This window comes from Zingiber officinale, chromosome 4A (genome assembly GCF_018446385.1).
Source record: "Zingiber officinale cultivar Zhangliang chromosome 4A, Zo_v1.1, whole genome shotgun sequence".
Classification (NCBI taxonomy): domain Eukaryota; kingdom Viridiplantae; phylum Streptophyta; class Magnoliopsida; order Zingiberales; family Zingiberaceae; genus Zingiber; species Zingiber officinale.
In genome coordinates this window covers 114,303,860-114,318,885 of record NC_055992.1, presented here as the reverse complement: position 1 = coordinate 114,318,885, position 15,026 = coordinate 114,303,860, and the positions used below count along the sequence as shown (strand labels likewise).

The 15,026-nt window shown below is 43.5% G+C and overlaps 1 protein-coding gene across 1 annotated transcript; it reads left to right on the top strand.

Annotated features, from left to right (window-relative positions):
* The first annotated feature begins 2,181 nt into the window (after nt 1–2,181).
* On the top strand, nt 2,182–5,583 carry LOC121970649 (probable LRR receptor-like serine/threonine-protein kinase At3g47570). Its single transcript, XM_042521487.1, has 2 exons — nt 2,182–4,979; nt 5,050–5,583. The coding sequence occupies exons 1-2, from the start codon at nt 2,231–2,233 to the stop codon at nt 5,382–5,384; spliced, it is 3,084 nt and encodes a 1,027-aa protein (XP_042377421.1). The 5' UTR covers nt 2,182–2,230; the 3' UTR covers nt 5,385–5,583.
* The last annotated feature ends 9,443 nt before the right edge of the window (nt 5,584–15,026 follow it).

Genomic DNA, 15,026 nt, shown 5'->3' with positions numbered 1-15,026 from the left:
TGGGTGGAATAGTGACTTTTAACAAAAGAGATGGGAGCTCCCAAAAGAGTGAAATCTAAGTAAAAAGTTCAAGCAACTCAAAGACCAAATGCTTAGTAGAAATCTTAGAGGAAAAGTCCAAGAAGGTTAGAATGATTAGATTCTTGGCGAAAATCCTAGGGAGTAAATCCTAGGTAGTAAAAAGTCTAAACAGATCAAGAGTGACCAAATGCTTTATTGAAATCGTGGGAGTGAACCCTTGGTGGTGAAAAAGTCCTAGAGGAGAGGAGTGAGTCCAAGCAAATCAAGGGTAACTGGATACTTGATAGAAATCTTGGAAGAGTAAACCCTAGGTGAGATGAAAGATATTTTTATCGATATAAAATCTTTTGAATAGAGTCTAAAAATAAATCTATAAAAACTTAAGTCCACGATAAATCATATAGTTGTTATAATCTCATAAATATTATAATTCACATAGTTATAATATTTTTAAAAATAAAAATAAATTAGGATGGGCAGACATAATAATAATAATAATAATAATAATAATAATAATAATAATAATAATAATAATAATAATAATAATAATAATCGGTATCATTTAATAACCAATTCTTAATTGATTTCCTCTTGGGAAGTCTAACATTAAGTTATGTTAATATCTTTTATTTTTTATTTTTACATAGAAAATAATTTAAGAATTATTAGTAATTTTAACTTCTTATCTTTCTCAACTACATACCCATAATCTAATTTTTACTATTTATGTTACTTCTTTTCACCACCTCAATTCTCATCAATTCTTCATTATTCACTTCTCCCCCTTTCTCTCTAATTTTTACTACAACTTTCTCGTTTTGATTTTTTTTATATCATAATATATCAATCTATCTATTTTGACTCTTCTACATATCGATATAGCCACATTAATTTATCGATTCTCTAAAAAAAATCACAACTACATTTATCCATCTTTGTATTCTCGCAACATAACTATTAATAATCTAATTTTTATTTATTTTTAAATTAAAATTTTTATAAAATAAATAATATTAGTATAAAATACTATTATTTAATTATTTGATAGTAAGTATTTACTTCTGTTAAATGGTCTTTTACCCTTTTTTTTTTAATAATAAGTTATTTTATTTTTTTTCAATTTTATTTACTTCTTTAGTTTTATTTTTTTTAAAAAAAATTATTTACTTCTTTAATTTTATTTTTTTATTTATTATTTTTTCATCAATTTTTTTTTATTTTTTATCCATATTTTACTTTTAATTTTTTTACAAATAATAACCTCTAAAATCTACTATTAAAAAATACAAAAAAAATTATAAGAGATCGAACCCTCTGTCCCAATACCACTTGTCCTCGTGTCCCATTTGTCACTCCAGCCCATTGCCTGTGGCTTCTGGCCGTCGTCCTGATTAAAACTATATCATAGGGGAAGGTCAACGCACAGTGAGGTCATCATCGGCACAATCAGCATCGAAATTCGATCAAATTTGAGCAGACTTTTCTTCACCATCGATATGAGTCCCTTCTCAGATTCGGTTGAATTTCGACGCCGATCGCGCCGATGGCGACCCCCCTGGGTTCACCTTTCTCCTAGGATATAGTTCTGATGAGACGACGATCGGTAGTCGTCGGTAGTGAGCTGGAAATGATGAGTGGGACATGGAGATAGAAAATTAGGGATAGAGGGAGGATCCGATCTCATATTACAAATATAAAAAATAACATAATATTCTTGTCAAGAAAATAATTAATAAAAAAATAAAAAAACAAAAAAATGGAATAAGAAAAATAATATAAAGGTAAATAATAGAGGGTTGGGAAAAGAGTGTGTCAACTAAAAAAAATAAATAAAAGATTATAAATATATAGTAAAAAATTATAGAAAAGAATAAAATTGATAAAAAAAATTTTGATTAAAAAAATAAAAATTAATAAGATAAAATAAAACGTGGAGGAGAATAGGAAAGGATATAAAGGTAAAAATAAATAAAGGGGTCGGAAGGAGAGAGTGTCAAGAGGGATGGAATCAGTTGAAATTTAATTAGAAGAATTACCCACGCAGATACCAATTTTACCAACCCAGGGTCCCAGGGCGATTTGATGTGTGATGGTTTTTGACTTTCTACAGATCCCATTTAATGTTCAGGCTTTGACATTACTTTACTTGCCGTCGTGGTCTTTCCTTCTGGCCGGTGTCTTCCTCGATTGCACGCTAAACCAGAGGCTAATGTCTCCGCTGGGCGCCCTCGCAGCTCTCATCTCCCTCTTGTTCGCGTCGGTCCCGACAAAGGCAACGATCTCTCCGTGGCCGGAAGGCGATGGGGAGGCTCTGCTGGCTTTCAAAGAGAAGCTCGACGATGGCGGAGGCACTGCGCTGTTGTCGTGGAACCAAAGCTCCCATTTCTGCACGTGGCAGGGAGTGACATGCGGCCGCATGCACCGGGAGAGGGTGACGTTCATAAATCTCACCGCCGCCGGGCTCATGGGCCAGATCTCCCCTTCCATCGGCAACCTCTCCTTCCTCCGAAGCATCTTCCTCAACAACAACTCACTACATGGCGGCATCCCTTCCTCCATCGGCCGCCTGCGCCGCTTGCGGCACCTCGTCCTCAAGTTCAACTCCCTCGGGGGGGAGATCCCTTTCGAGTTGTTCAATTGCTCTGAGCTGAGAATAATCAGCCTGGATAGCAATCGATTCGTGGGATCTGTTCCGCCCTGGCTCGGCTCCTTCAAGAGGCTTACTGATCTTTATCTCAGCAACAATAGCCTCACAGGAGTCATACCTACATCGCTCGCCAATGCCTCATCCCTCGAAGTCCTGGCGATTTACTATAACCACATAGAGGGTGTCATCCCGGAAGGCCTGGGCCGACTTGCCCGACTCCAACGTCTATATCTTTCCGCCAACAACCTCACAGGTAGCATCCCTACTTCGCTCTACAATTTGACCTCTCTGCGAACCCTCGCCATGACGATGAACCAATTGTCCGGGGAACTTCCGGCTGACTTCGGAAGCAAGCTCCGCAATCTGCGAAGGCTTTTATTGGGCGGGAATAAGTTCAGCGGACCATGTCCATCTTCCATCACCAACTGCTCCGACCTCGAAACATTGGAACTCGAACACAACAATTTCAGTGGGCGCTTGCCTCCAAACATTGGAAGATTAGCAAACCTCACCTGGTTCAACATTGGCTGGAACCGCTTTGAAGCACAAACCGCTAATGACTGGGATTTCGTAGCTTCATTGACCAATTGTTCCAAATTAGAGAATGTCTACCTCCAATCAAACAACTTCGGTGGGTCACTGCCACCTCTCGTCGCCAATTTATCCGAGAAACTTCGAGAGTTGTACATGTCGGAAAATTTGATCTCAGGGAGCATACCGCCGGCGATCGGAAACCTGGTGGGCTTGGAAACACTCATACTGAGCAATAACCACTTAATCGGCGGCATTCCGGAAGGGATTGGCCGTCTCCGACAGTTGCAGATCCTGGAGTTGGAAGGCAACAGCCTCTCTGGGCACATACCACCTTCTCTCGGTAATCTCACACTACTGTTCTTTCTCTATGCGTCCTTCAACGCATTGCGAGGCACAATTCCAGAAACACTTGGACGCCTGCAACACCTGACGGATTTATCATTGTCCAATAATTTTCTCGACGGTGCCATACCGAAAGAAGTTGTCGACTTACCCTTTCTGTCACACGCCATTGATTTGAGCTCTAATTTACTCATAGGACCGATTCCTTTGGAGGTAGGAAACTTGAGGAATGCAAGAATTTTCTCTGTGTCTAGTAATAGATTGGAAGGCGAGATGCCAAGCACAATCGGAGACTGTGAGTCACTGGAGTACTTGACCTTGGACGACAACTTATTACAAGGGACTATACCTTCTTCGCTCGGCAACATAGTCGGACTCAGGGGCCTAAATCTATCGAAAAATAACTTGTCTGGCGAGATTCCACGGAAATTGAGCTCCATCGAAGGGCTAGAAGAGTTGTATGTTTCGCACAATGATTTGTCAGGCGGCATTCCACTGTTCTTTCAAAACTTGAGCTTTTTATATGCAATTGATCTCTCTTTCAACCGCTTGGAGGGTCCAGTTCCGACCAAGGGTGTCTTCCAGAGCATTTTTAACATTTCCATTGCCGGCAACAATGAACTCTGTGGGGGCATTCAAGAACTCCACTTGCCTGCATGCCCCATGCAGCATCTTGAAAGAAAAAAGTCCAAATTGGTTCCGCTTCTGACCGCTGGTTCCAGTCTCTGTTTCGTGTTGTTGATCATCATCTTTGTTCTTATTTACCGGAGGAAGAGCAAAAACTTGCAATCGACACCATTGTCTTCTGGCTTGGATACCCAGTACCCAATGATATCGTATGCTGAGTTGTCGAGATCTACAGCAGGATTCGATGCCACCAATCTAATCGGCAGAGGAAGCTATGGCGCGGTGTACAAAGCGACTCTGGATCGCGAGAACAGAACTGTTGCCGTGAAGGTGTTCGACCTCCAACAATTGGGATCCTCTCAGAGTTTTTTAACGGAATGCGAGGCTTTAAATCGCATCCGCCATCGGAATCTCATCAAGATCATAACCTGCTGCTCAAGCATCGACTTGAACGGCGACGACTTCAAGGCCTTAGTCTTCGAATTCATGCCCAACAAGAGCTTAGACAGGTGGCTGCACCCTCAGCTTGAAGAAGATCAGCATCAACATGCAAGAAATCTAAGCCTGACACAGAGGCTGAACATAGGAATCGATGTCGCTGAAGCATTGGATTATCTTCATAACAATTGCAAACCACCAGTGGTCCACTGCGATCTAAAGCCTAGCAACATTCTCCTGGACGAGGAGATGGTGGCTCATGTTGGCGATTTCGGGCTCGCCAAGCTCCTCCCCGAAGGAATGAGCAGGTGCTTGGCTGACAGAAGCAACTCACTTGGATTGAGAGGCACCATTGGCTATGTCCCTCCAGGTGAAACCAAACTACTAATCACTCAATTGCTAAACTTCACGTGATTATCCCTTTGCTTTTGGTTTTGCAGAGTACGGAGAAGGCAGTCCTGTTTCCACAAGCGGCGATGTCTACAGTTTGGGAGTGCTGCTGATGGAGTTACTGACAGGGAAGAGCCCTCTGGACGACATGTTTAAGGACGGGCTTACTCTGCACACACTTGTGGAGACGAGAGGAGCCTTGGAAATTGTCGATCCAGCTTCGCTCCTGCATGAAATTGGAACGAACTCGTCGAATAGTATCGAAGAGTGTTCGATTTCCCTTGCAAGGATCGGTCTCGCATGCACTAAACGCATGCCTGGGGATCGAATGTGCATGTCCGATATCGTTGCTCAGCTGCGGGGCATCAGGAATTTGTACGTCTGAGATCAAGGAAGAACAAATTGTTCATAATAATATGTGATCGATTGAACTGTGAAAAAAAAAATAGTTTTTTTTAAGAAATATCACAGTTTGCCGTGGTTATTAATTTTCTTTTTAAAATTGGAGATTTTTATTAGTAAGAGTGTTTATCAGTTGTTAGTAATTAATGGATTCTAAATGCTTGAGCTGTTATTGATTAAATATTGACTGCTATTAATGTTACAGTAGTAGTTTTACATTGGAACTTCAGCTAAAGTTTCTGACTGGTTCATTCTTATTAATTTGGATTCTGAATCTGTTGATTAAATTTGTTCTTTTATTATATATGGCTTTGCTGTGTCGATTTAAAACATATAGAATTATGCCAACTACTAGCTTTGTCAATTAGTAAAGGTCTCTTAGGTTCAAAATCCATCTTCACCAACCAAACGTATGTGCTGAAGGATCCTCATAGCTATCGTTTCTAAAATAACAGTCTCTTTAAAGCTCAATTGAGAGATGCATTCATGAAGATGACCCTAAATAAATTCACCTAATATCGACAATGATGATGATTTCATATGCATATATACACGCGGAGCTTATATGGCCTAGTGTCAACAGTTCAGGACAAAAAATATAGTTTTCCAACCTTTTATCCACGCGTGGAGAGGTGAGGCTACTGCAGATGCAAAACACAACAGCCATTTCCTATTTTTAGTGCTACGTCTTGTACAAATAAATACAAAGGTTTCAAGAAAAATACAGGAAATCCATTCAATACCAATCAATTAATTATAAATTTGATTTAAAAATAACTCTGTAAAAACTAGAAAGGACATAATAGATATATAAAATTTGGTTGTGCCTTTATTTTATGGGCCAAATAGAGGTCCATAAAATCCCTAAGTAGTTTATATAGCACAAAGATTGAGTGTGGTATCTATATGGTGGAGTTCCTCAAGTAGCCAGGGGCGGATCTAGACGGTGGAACCCCTAGTATTATAGGATTCCGCCGGTGGAGATGGAGGATACCGTCCCTTATTTATCGTGATCTGTCCCTCCATACTTGAATTCCTGGATCCGCCACTGAAGTACCTGGACTAGTTCAGGAACATGTGTGTGGCCGAAATGCACTCACTTTGGCCTCCTCTGAGTGCCAGGCTCCTACGCACGGTTGTCCCACCCATCAAGCCTACGACTCCTTTGACACCCTCATCAGTTGCCTCCATGCAACATACTATAAGAACACAACAACCCAAGTGGAGGTCCCAACCCCTTTGACACCCGGGTGGTCAAGTCCCGCCTTAGGGAGGTGAGGGAGAGCCAAGCCAAGGCCTGCAATGTCTCTTATGACAAGGAAAAGCAAAAGTGATGCCACCAAATGCTTCCACCACCTCCCCATCGAGGGGAGTTCATCAGCTGCGTTTGTTACTGCAGCAACTTCAACCGGTTGATTTATAAACTTTTGACATTGATATTAATTCTATCAGTTATGACTATGACCATAAAGAAAGTGTTTTTTACCGTGAGAATTGTGAAATACAGATTGCAAAATTGATGATGATAGGATGAATGATAGTCTTATTATCTATATAGAGAAAGATATATTTTTAATTTAGTATTATAAGATTTTATATTTTTTTTATTGCTATGAAGAAGAAAAAAATTTAGTAATTAAGTTGGGAATTGCTATAGCTCTTCTATCGTCATGATTATGGTGTTCCAAGTATGAGCCCCTAGGGCTATGGTGTAATTATTAGTGTAATTATCCTCAGGTCAAGGTTGACTAGTTTGACTAAATTCAAGTTGACTCGAGCTTGTGTTTCAATGTGTAACTATATGTGAGAGAGAAGTTAAGTAAGTCAAAGAAGGACCAGATACTTGATTAGAAAAGTTGTTACTAGAGGTTAAGCAATAGAAATTCTTAACTGTAAGTTAGGCAACTGAAAAATCCTAGTGAGTGAAGCTAGGTAGTGAAAGTGCTAGCGGGGCTAGGCAGTGAAGACATAGTTGGAATAAGGCAACGGAAAAATCCTAGTGAGTGAAACTAGGTAGTAGAAGTACTAGCGGGGCTAGACAGTGAAGACCTAGTTAGGAACTAAGCAACGAAAAAAGCCTTAGTAAGTGAAGTTAGGCAATGGAAGTCCTAGCAGGGCTAGACAGTGAAGATCTAGTTGGAAACTAGGAAATGGAAATCCTGGTGGGGTTAGGCAGTGAGGACCTAGTTGAGAACTAAGCAATGGAAGTCCTAGCACGAGATGAAAAGTTCAAGTGGGTTAAAAGTTGACTGGACACGTGGTGAAGAAACCCTGGTAGGTCAAGGGTGACCGGATGTTAGGCAACGGGAAGTCCCAACGAGTCACAAATGACTTTAGGGTTGGACAAAAGAACCCTAAACTCGAATTCAAAGTTTATGGTTGGATAATCGATTAGCCCAAGGCCAATCGATTAGGTAGATTGCCTAATCGATTGGGACATGCTCCAATCGATTAGGCTGATTATCTAATCGATTGGGAGGTTTTTGTGAAGCATAGTAAGACTCTAAATTGATTGACTAATCGATTAGGGCAATAAATTAAGGTGTTTTCACTGGAGAATAGAAGGGCTTGGAATCGATTAAGCACAATATGACTCACCAATCGATTAGCTAGGCGAAAAAGGAGAATTCTATAGGTTTTGAATGGTTGAGCTAACGTGATAATGATTAAGGACAAGCCTAATCGATTAAGAGACGTCGAAGTAACCCTATAAAAGGGTTTTCGTGAAGAGGTGAACAAGACTTGTTTCGACTAGTTCTTAGGTGTTTGGAGAAGAAATGTTGTTGCATTTTCCACCGCCAAGAGGCAATCCAAAATAAGAAAAGAGCAAGCAAAGAAAGGTTCATGTTGTAAAGTAACAAATAATAACAAAGGGTCAAAAAAGTAAAACCTAGGTCAAAATAGACAAGAGTCATTCAATTGCAAGAGAGGTTTGTGATACAACCAAAAGATAAGGAAAATGTGTTCTCATACTGATCCTGTCTGAGAAGCTGACCGCTATGGAGATCCGGGAGAGAGAAACCCACCGTGCTGTTGCAGAATAATGTTGATAAAACCTCGATCCGAGAAACCCAAAGCGGATCGGAAGAAAACCAGGATCACCGAAAGTAATCTGATAAGCAGGAAGAAATCGCAATCCAAAGGGGAGAGAAACCGAACTTCCAAGCTCTCCAAGGCTCTCTGCACACAAGAGACCAACCAACGCTATCGTCAGTGACCTAGGACCGGGGTGGGAATCCCTGGCTAGGCCCTCCAACGCTCAAGTTAGTGATCTCCCTTGATGTGAAGCAAGAAGAAAGAAGATGAACAGTAGCCAGAAAATTAGGGTTGTGAAAGTACACAATGATGTGAACTTACCTTGCCAACGGAGAGGTTCCCCCTTTTATACCACTTCATATAACCTCCGTAGTCATGAAGTGGACCCCGGTTTGTTAGAGTTTGTTATGAGATGACGTCAGCTGCGTACTTGGGGAAGATGATTTTTAAGGAATCTTTTTTGTACCCCAGATGTACCTTCTTTGTCGTTTAGTGCCTGCAAGACAACCTAAAAGCATATTTCCCGCCAAAATATATATCCTCTGTCATGAATTATTCTATTCGATATATTCATGTATGATTCTTCTTCATGCGACTTCTATTCGTATCTTTGTCGTGTCAAAAAATAATATTAATATTTTATTCAACATGTTTCTAAGGTATTAATTGAATGAACTGTGTGAGTTCTTTGCTCGAAAGAACCCTCTCGACCGATATTAACCTATCTTCGTCCGGCAGGTATATCCCGACCAATATTATCCTATCTTCGTCCGGCAAGTATATCCCGACCGATATTATCCTATCTTCGTTCGACAGGTATATCCCGCCCGATATTACCCTATCTTCGGTTGGTAAGTATATTCCGTCCGATATTGGCCCAATTTTGCTAAGAAGGTATGTCCCGGTCGATATTACCCTACATTCGACCGACAGGCATGTCTCGACTGCTATTGATTTATTCTTACTAAGAAGGTATATCCTGGTCGATATTACCCTACCTTCGTCCGACGGGGCATGCCTCGACCGATATTGATCTACTTTTACTAAGAAGGTATTGCCCCGGTCGATATTATCCTACCTTCGCCCGGCAGGCATGTCTCGACCGATATTAGCCTATCTTTGTTCTGAAGTTATGTCCCGGCCGATATTGGTCTACTTTCCCTAAGAAGGTATTGCCCCGGTCGATATTATCCTACCTTCGCCCGGCAGGCATGTCTCGACCGATATTAGCCTATCTTTGTTCTGAAGTTATGTCCCGATCGATATTGGCCTATCTTTGTTTTGAAGGTATGTCTCGGCCGATATTGGCCTACCTTCATTCGGCACGCATGTCTCGACCGATATTGACCTATTTCTACCAAGAAGGTATGTTCCGGTCGATGTTAGCCTACCTCCCTTACTTTTCTTTCCTCCTCCTTTTCCTTATAGGGAATCTCTGAAACCTAACCCATATCACATACCATAGAGTTCCATATGGCTATGAAACTAATCCTATGTCTAAAAATCAAGTCAAAGTTATAAGAGAGGATATCCCTAGAGTTGACTTTGAGGAGACTAGTGTGACTAAGGCTTCTAAGAAGCCTAGGAAAGTCATTAGGAAAGTTTCTAGGAAAGTTATCCCTAGTGAGTACTTAGAACACCCAAAGAATATTAATAGGTATTGAGTTCTTAAAGGTCTGATCTCTTCACACTAAATGAGTTTAAAATGTGTCAACTCTAATTGGAATGGTAGCTAATCCAACTATGGTGAAGTTGACACCTTATGACATTTTTCAAGGTATTGTAACACCTTGAAAATGAGAAGTTGATATTTATTCTTGAAAAGTAAAAGTGTGCCAATAAAAAATTAGGTGTTGAGATTAATCAAATTGGCACAAATAGGATATAATTCAAAGAAATGTCAAGTTGGGACTTTGATATTTTCGATGGAGATGAGGGCAACTTATACTTATTTTGGCATAATAGCTAAGGAATAACACTTAGATAAAAATATAAGTATTTTCTTTGTGCAATAATTATCATGTTTTGTGTGCCCCTATCATATGCCATAACACCATACCTTGCATTCATATTGTTACAAAAAAATATTATATGTCATATCATACATACATCATTTAGCTATGATAAATTTTCTTTTAAAAAAAATACTAATTTGATGTATGTCATTGATGCGGTAATGATGAGAGGTCCTACCTCGCTGTCACGGTGGAGGTCAAAGTCAAAACGGTCAACGCATATGGGGCATCGGTCGACCAGGAGAAGCATTACCCGACCGGGAGGAAGGATCCGACCCACCATCTCCCTCGACACGGGGAGCATTCAAACAACGGACGCTCAGGGGAGAACGACGCGTAGAAACTGAGTCGAGCGGCTACCCCGCTCAGCCAGATAGCGAGGCATGGCATCGACAGAGTCAAATTTCGATTGAGCGGCTATCCCGCTCGGCCTGACAACACAATCAACATCAACTGAGCACGCAGGCAATGGACTCTTGGCCGAGTGGCTTTCCCGCTCGGCCCGGTAGTAGACAACACTTTGGGGCAGTGGACTTCCAGCCCAGTGGCTATCCCGCTCGACCCGACAATAGACATCACATGGACAGTAAAATTTCGGTCGAGCTATTCCGCTCAGACAAGTAACAGACACAGCAAGATATCTTTTGACATCCTTTTGGGAGATAGTGTCACTAATAGGCAGCATGGTCAGACAGAGGATCGTACGACGGAAGCTTCCACTGTCACTTCAGATATATGCTCAGCTCGTTAAAGTACAGTGTCAGGGACACTTTACTGACACATCTTTTTTAGGGAAAGCTTTGAGATGTGTGCCTGCCATGGGAAGCGTGCACGTGCACTACAGGAGCTCTATATAAAGGGCGGTCCAAGCATCGGCGGATGTATACGTTACATGCGATATTTACTGTTGCACTACAGTCCTCGTTGCTTTTTCTTCTTCTTGCTTCGTTGGAGACTGACTTGAGCGTCGGAGGACCATCGCCGAGGACCCATTCCCTGGCTCGGCACTGACGTTGCTTATGTTTGTAGGTCAGAGCGAAGTCCACTGGAGGTCAACAGGAGTACCACATCTCTAGCATCCATCTTATCGATCTTCAGACAGGATCATATTTGGCATCATCTGTGGGAACGTCACTTGCATCCAAGCCGAGAGGATGGAAGATGTTGGATGGCTCACCACCGTAACGCTCACTCAGGAGGAGCTTGAGATGCTCGTTCAAGATCAGGCAGCAAAAATGATTGAGCAACAGCAACAATAGGCGCTGGTCGATCGACTAGCATCGCAGCCTGCAACATCGGTAGCCGATAGGCGAGTGGGGCAAGAAGACCTAGCGGAGCAACTCTTAGTATGGGGACAGAATCGAAGGCCGACCAGCACACAGGGGGAAGCGCCGCCCACACCGATCCCCTTCCATTAAGCTCTATTCCAAACTCCCTCAGAAATAGCTCAAGCGCATCAGGAGCGGGAATCATCTTCAGATGATGCTTCCATTCGGGATGCATGGAAAGGTAAGGCACCCCGAGGTAACGCTTCTCCCGAACGAATCAACCGACAGTTCTTAGAGGAGATCTTACAAGATCCTCCACCCCGACACTACACCCTGTTGGCGATCGAGACGTACAACGGGTCGACCGACCTAGGTGATCATCTGGATCGGTTCGATAACAAAGCCACAATGCACCAATACATGGACCGAGTGAAGTGTCATGTCTTCCTCACCACTCTCTCCAGATCGGCGCAGTACTGGTTCAGAAGACTGCCGGACGACTTGATACGAAGCTTCAAAGACTTCTGAGCCACTTTCTAGCACCACTTTGCTAGCAGCCGACGATACCAGAAGACAAGTGTCAGCCTCTTCGCCCTGAAACAAGGGCTCAAGGAAGCGCTCTGAGCGTATATTCAACACTTCAATCAAGTGGCCATGGACATCCCCTCGGTCTCATTCGAGACCATGATGAATGCCTTCACCCAGGGGCTTGCCGAGGGAGATTTCTTTCGGTCACTCATCAGGAAGCCGCCTAGGGACTTCGACCACATGTTCAAGAAGGTCAACGAGTACATCAATGTGGAAGAAGCCCAGGTGGCCAAAAGAAAGGAGGCGTCGACCGAGAATACGGCACTGACTGAGCGTCGACCGACAAGCAGCCATCTGCCACCCAAGGGACTGAGGGCTGAAGGAGCACGACCGCACCAGGAGACCAGGGCCCATGCCATACAACATGTGGCATCTGATCGGCCTAAAGCATCGAAGGGCAAGGTATGGACGCCTATGTTTTGTTCATTCCACTAGTCGGCGACTCACAACAAGCAAGATTGCCGCGTACTTACACCAATCGTCAATCGACCGGTACCAAGAGGATATTGTCGTTAATCCCCTTCTCTTGATCGACAATAAAGGCACAGATCCGCTGAGCGGCAGGAGGATGACAGGAGAGTGCCCGAACGCCATCACCAACATCATCAGAGGGGGAACACCAATCCCGCCCGAATCTCAGCCGAGAGCAATAGGCCATCCACTCGTGAAGAAGAAAATAGAAACAACGCTTCCCGAGGAGAGATAGGCATGATCGCCGGAGGGCCAATCGACGGCGACTCCAACCGAGGCAAGAAGTCACACGCTCAGCGGTTGGAGATCCATGTAGTGGGATGCATCAAGGAGAAGGCTGAAGGCCCCCAGATTAGCTTCAGCCCTAACAACTTGGAGGGAGTAGAGATCCCTCATGATGATGCGTTAATCTTCAGGATGGTGATTGTGAACTACACTATTCATCGGACCTTCGTTGGCACGGGGAGTTCGGTGAACGCTATTTTCAAGAAGATGTTCAATCAGCTACAGATTGATCGAAGCGAGCTGTTGCCCATGGCGACCCTGCTTTACGGATTTATAGGCAATGAAGTTTTACCGATCGACTAAGCAAGACTAACTATCTCACTCGGGGAAGAATAGTTGAGGAGGACCAGAACCCAACTTCATAGTGCCAGACGCGCCATCGTCCTACAATGTCATTTTAGGCCAACCGACCCTCAACGAGTTTCGCGTGGTGGTGTCAACTTACTGCCATAAGATAAAGTTCACAGTGGACGATCAGCTGGGCGAGGTCAAAGGCGACCAACTGGCTGCTCGGTGCTGCTATGTTGAGATGGTCAAGACCGAGGCCAAAGCTGCTCGGAAGACTCCACGGCTAAAGGTAAATACTATCACTGAGAAGTCTCCTACTCTAGTATACGAGGAAAAGGAGGAGGTCCAGATCCACCTGAGGCGGTCGGAAGCCATGACCTTCATCGCCGCCGACCTGGAGGAGGAGAAGAAGGTAGAGCTGATTGCCCGCTTCAAACAAAATCACGATGTGTTTGCCTGGTCGACACATGAGCTGCCCGGCATCTCCCCGAGCATGGCTCAGCATGAGCTTCACGTCCGATTGGGCGCTTGGCCAGTCAAGCAAAGGAAAAGAAATTTCAGCGCGGAGCAAAACATGATCATCCAAGCGGAGATAGAGAAGCTACTGGAGGTCGGCCATATCAGGGAAGTCTAATTCTCGAGCTGGCTAGCCAATGCTGTGCTGGTCTCCAAGCCAGGCAACAAATGGTGGGTCTGCATCGAATTCCATAATCTTAACAAGGCCTGCCCAAAGGACTTCTATCCCTTGCCTAGGATAGATCAAATGGTGGATTCAACGGCGGGCTCGAGCTGATCTGCATGCTCGACGCGTATCAAGGATACCACCAAGTGCCTCTCACCCGTGAGGACCAGGAGAAGGTCAACTTCATCACGGCCGACAGTATATACTACTACAACGTCATGTCGTTCGGACTAAAGAACGCTGGAGCCACCTACCAGAGGCTGATGAATAAAGTATTCCGACGATAGATCGACCGTAATATGGAGGTATATGTCGACGACATACTGATTAAATCCCTTCGAGCTACTGACCTATGCGTAGATATCAACGAGACTTGTCGGATGCTGAGGACATATGGAATAAAGCTGAACTTGAGAAAGTGTCTGTTCGGCGCAAAGAGTGACTGCTTCCTGGGCTGCATAGTTACCGAGCGGGGCATCGAAGTCAATCCTATCAAGGTCCAAGCTTTGCAAGACATGCCTCCACCTCAGAACTTGAAGGAAGCTCAGAGGCTGACCAGTCGGATCACGACGCTATCTAAGTTCATATTCAAGTCGTCCAATTGGAGCCTGTCATTCTTCAAGGTACTTCGTCGAGCAATGAAATTCCAATGGGACACCGAGTGCGACCGAGGGCTGGAGAAACTGGAGTATCTAAAATTACTGCCTGTGTTAGCCAAGCCAATTGTGGGTGAGCCACTCTAGATCTACTTGTCATCCAATGAGCATGCGATCGGGTCAGCTCTAATTAGGCAGAACGACCAAGAGCAGCAGCCTGTGCATTTTTTGAGTCATATATTAAAAGATGATGAGCCCCGCTACACTGGTCTCAAAAAGTTGGCTTATGTGTTAGTGCTCGCCGCGCGGAGACTCCGCCCATACTTCCTAGCAATCCTGTGTGATATCCCTTGGACTCCCTGTCTGTTCCACTATTGTTTTACCCCTCATCGTTAC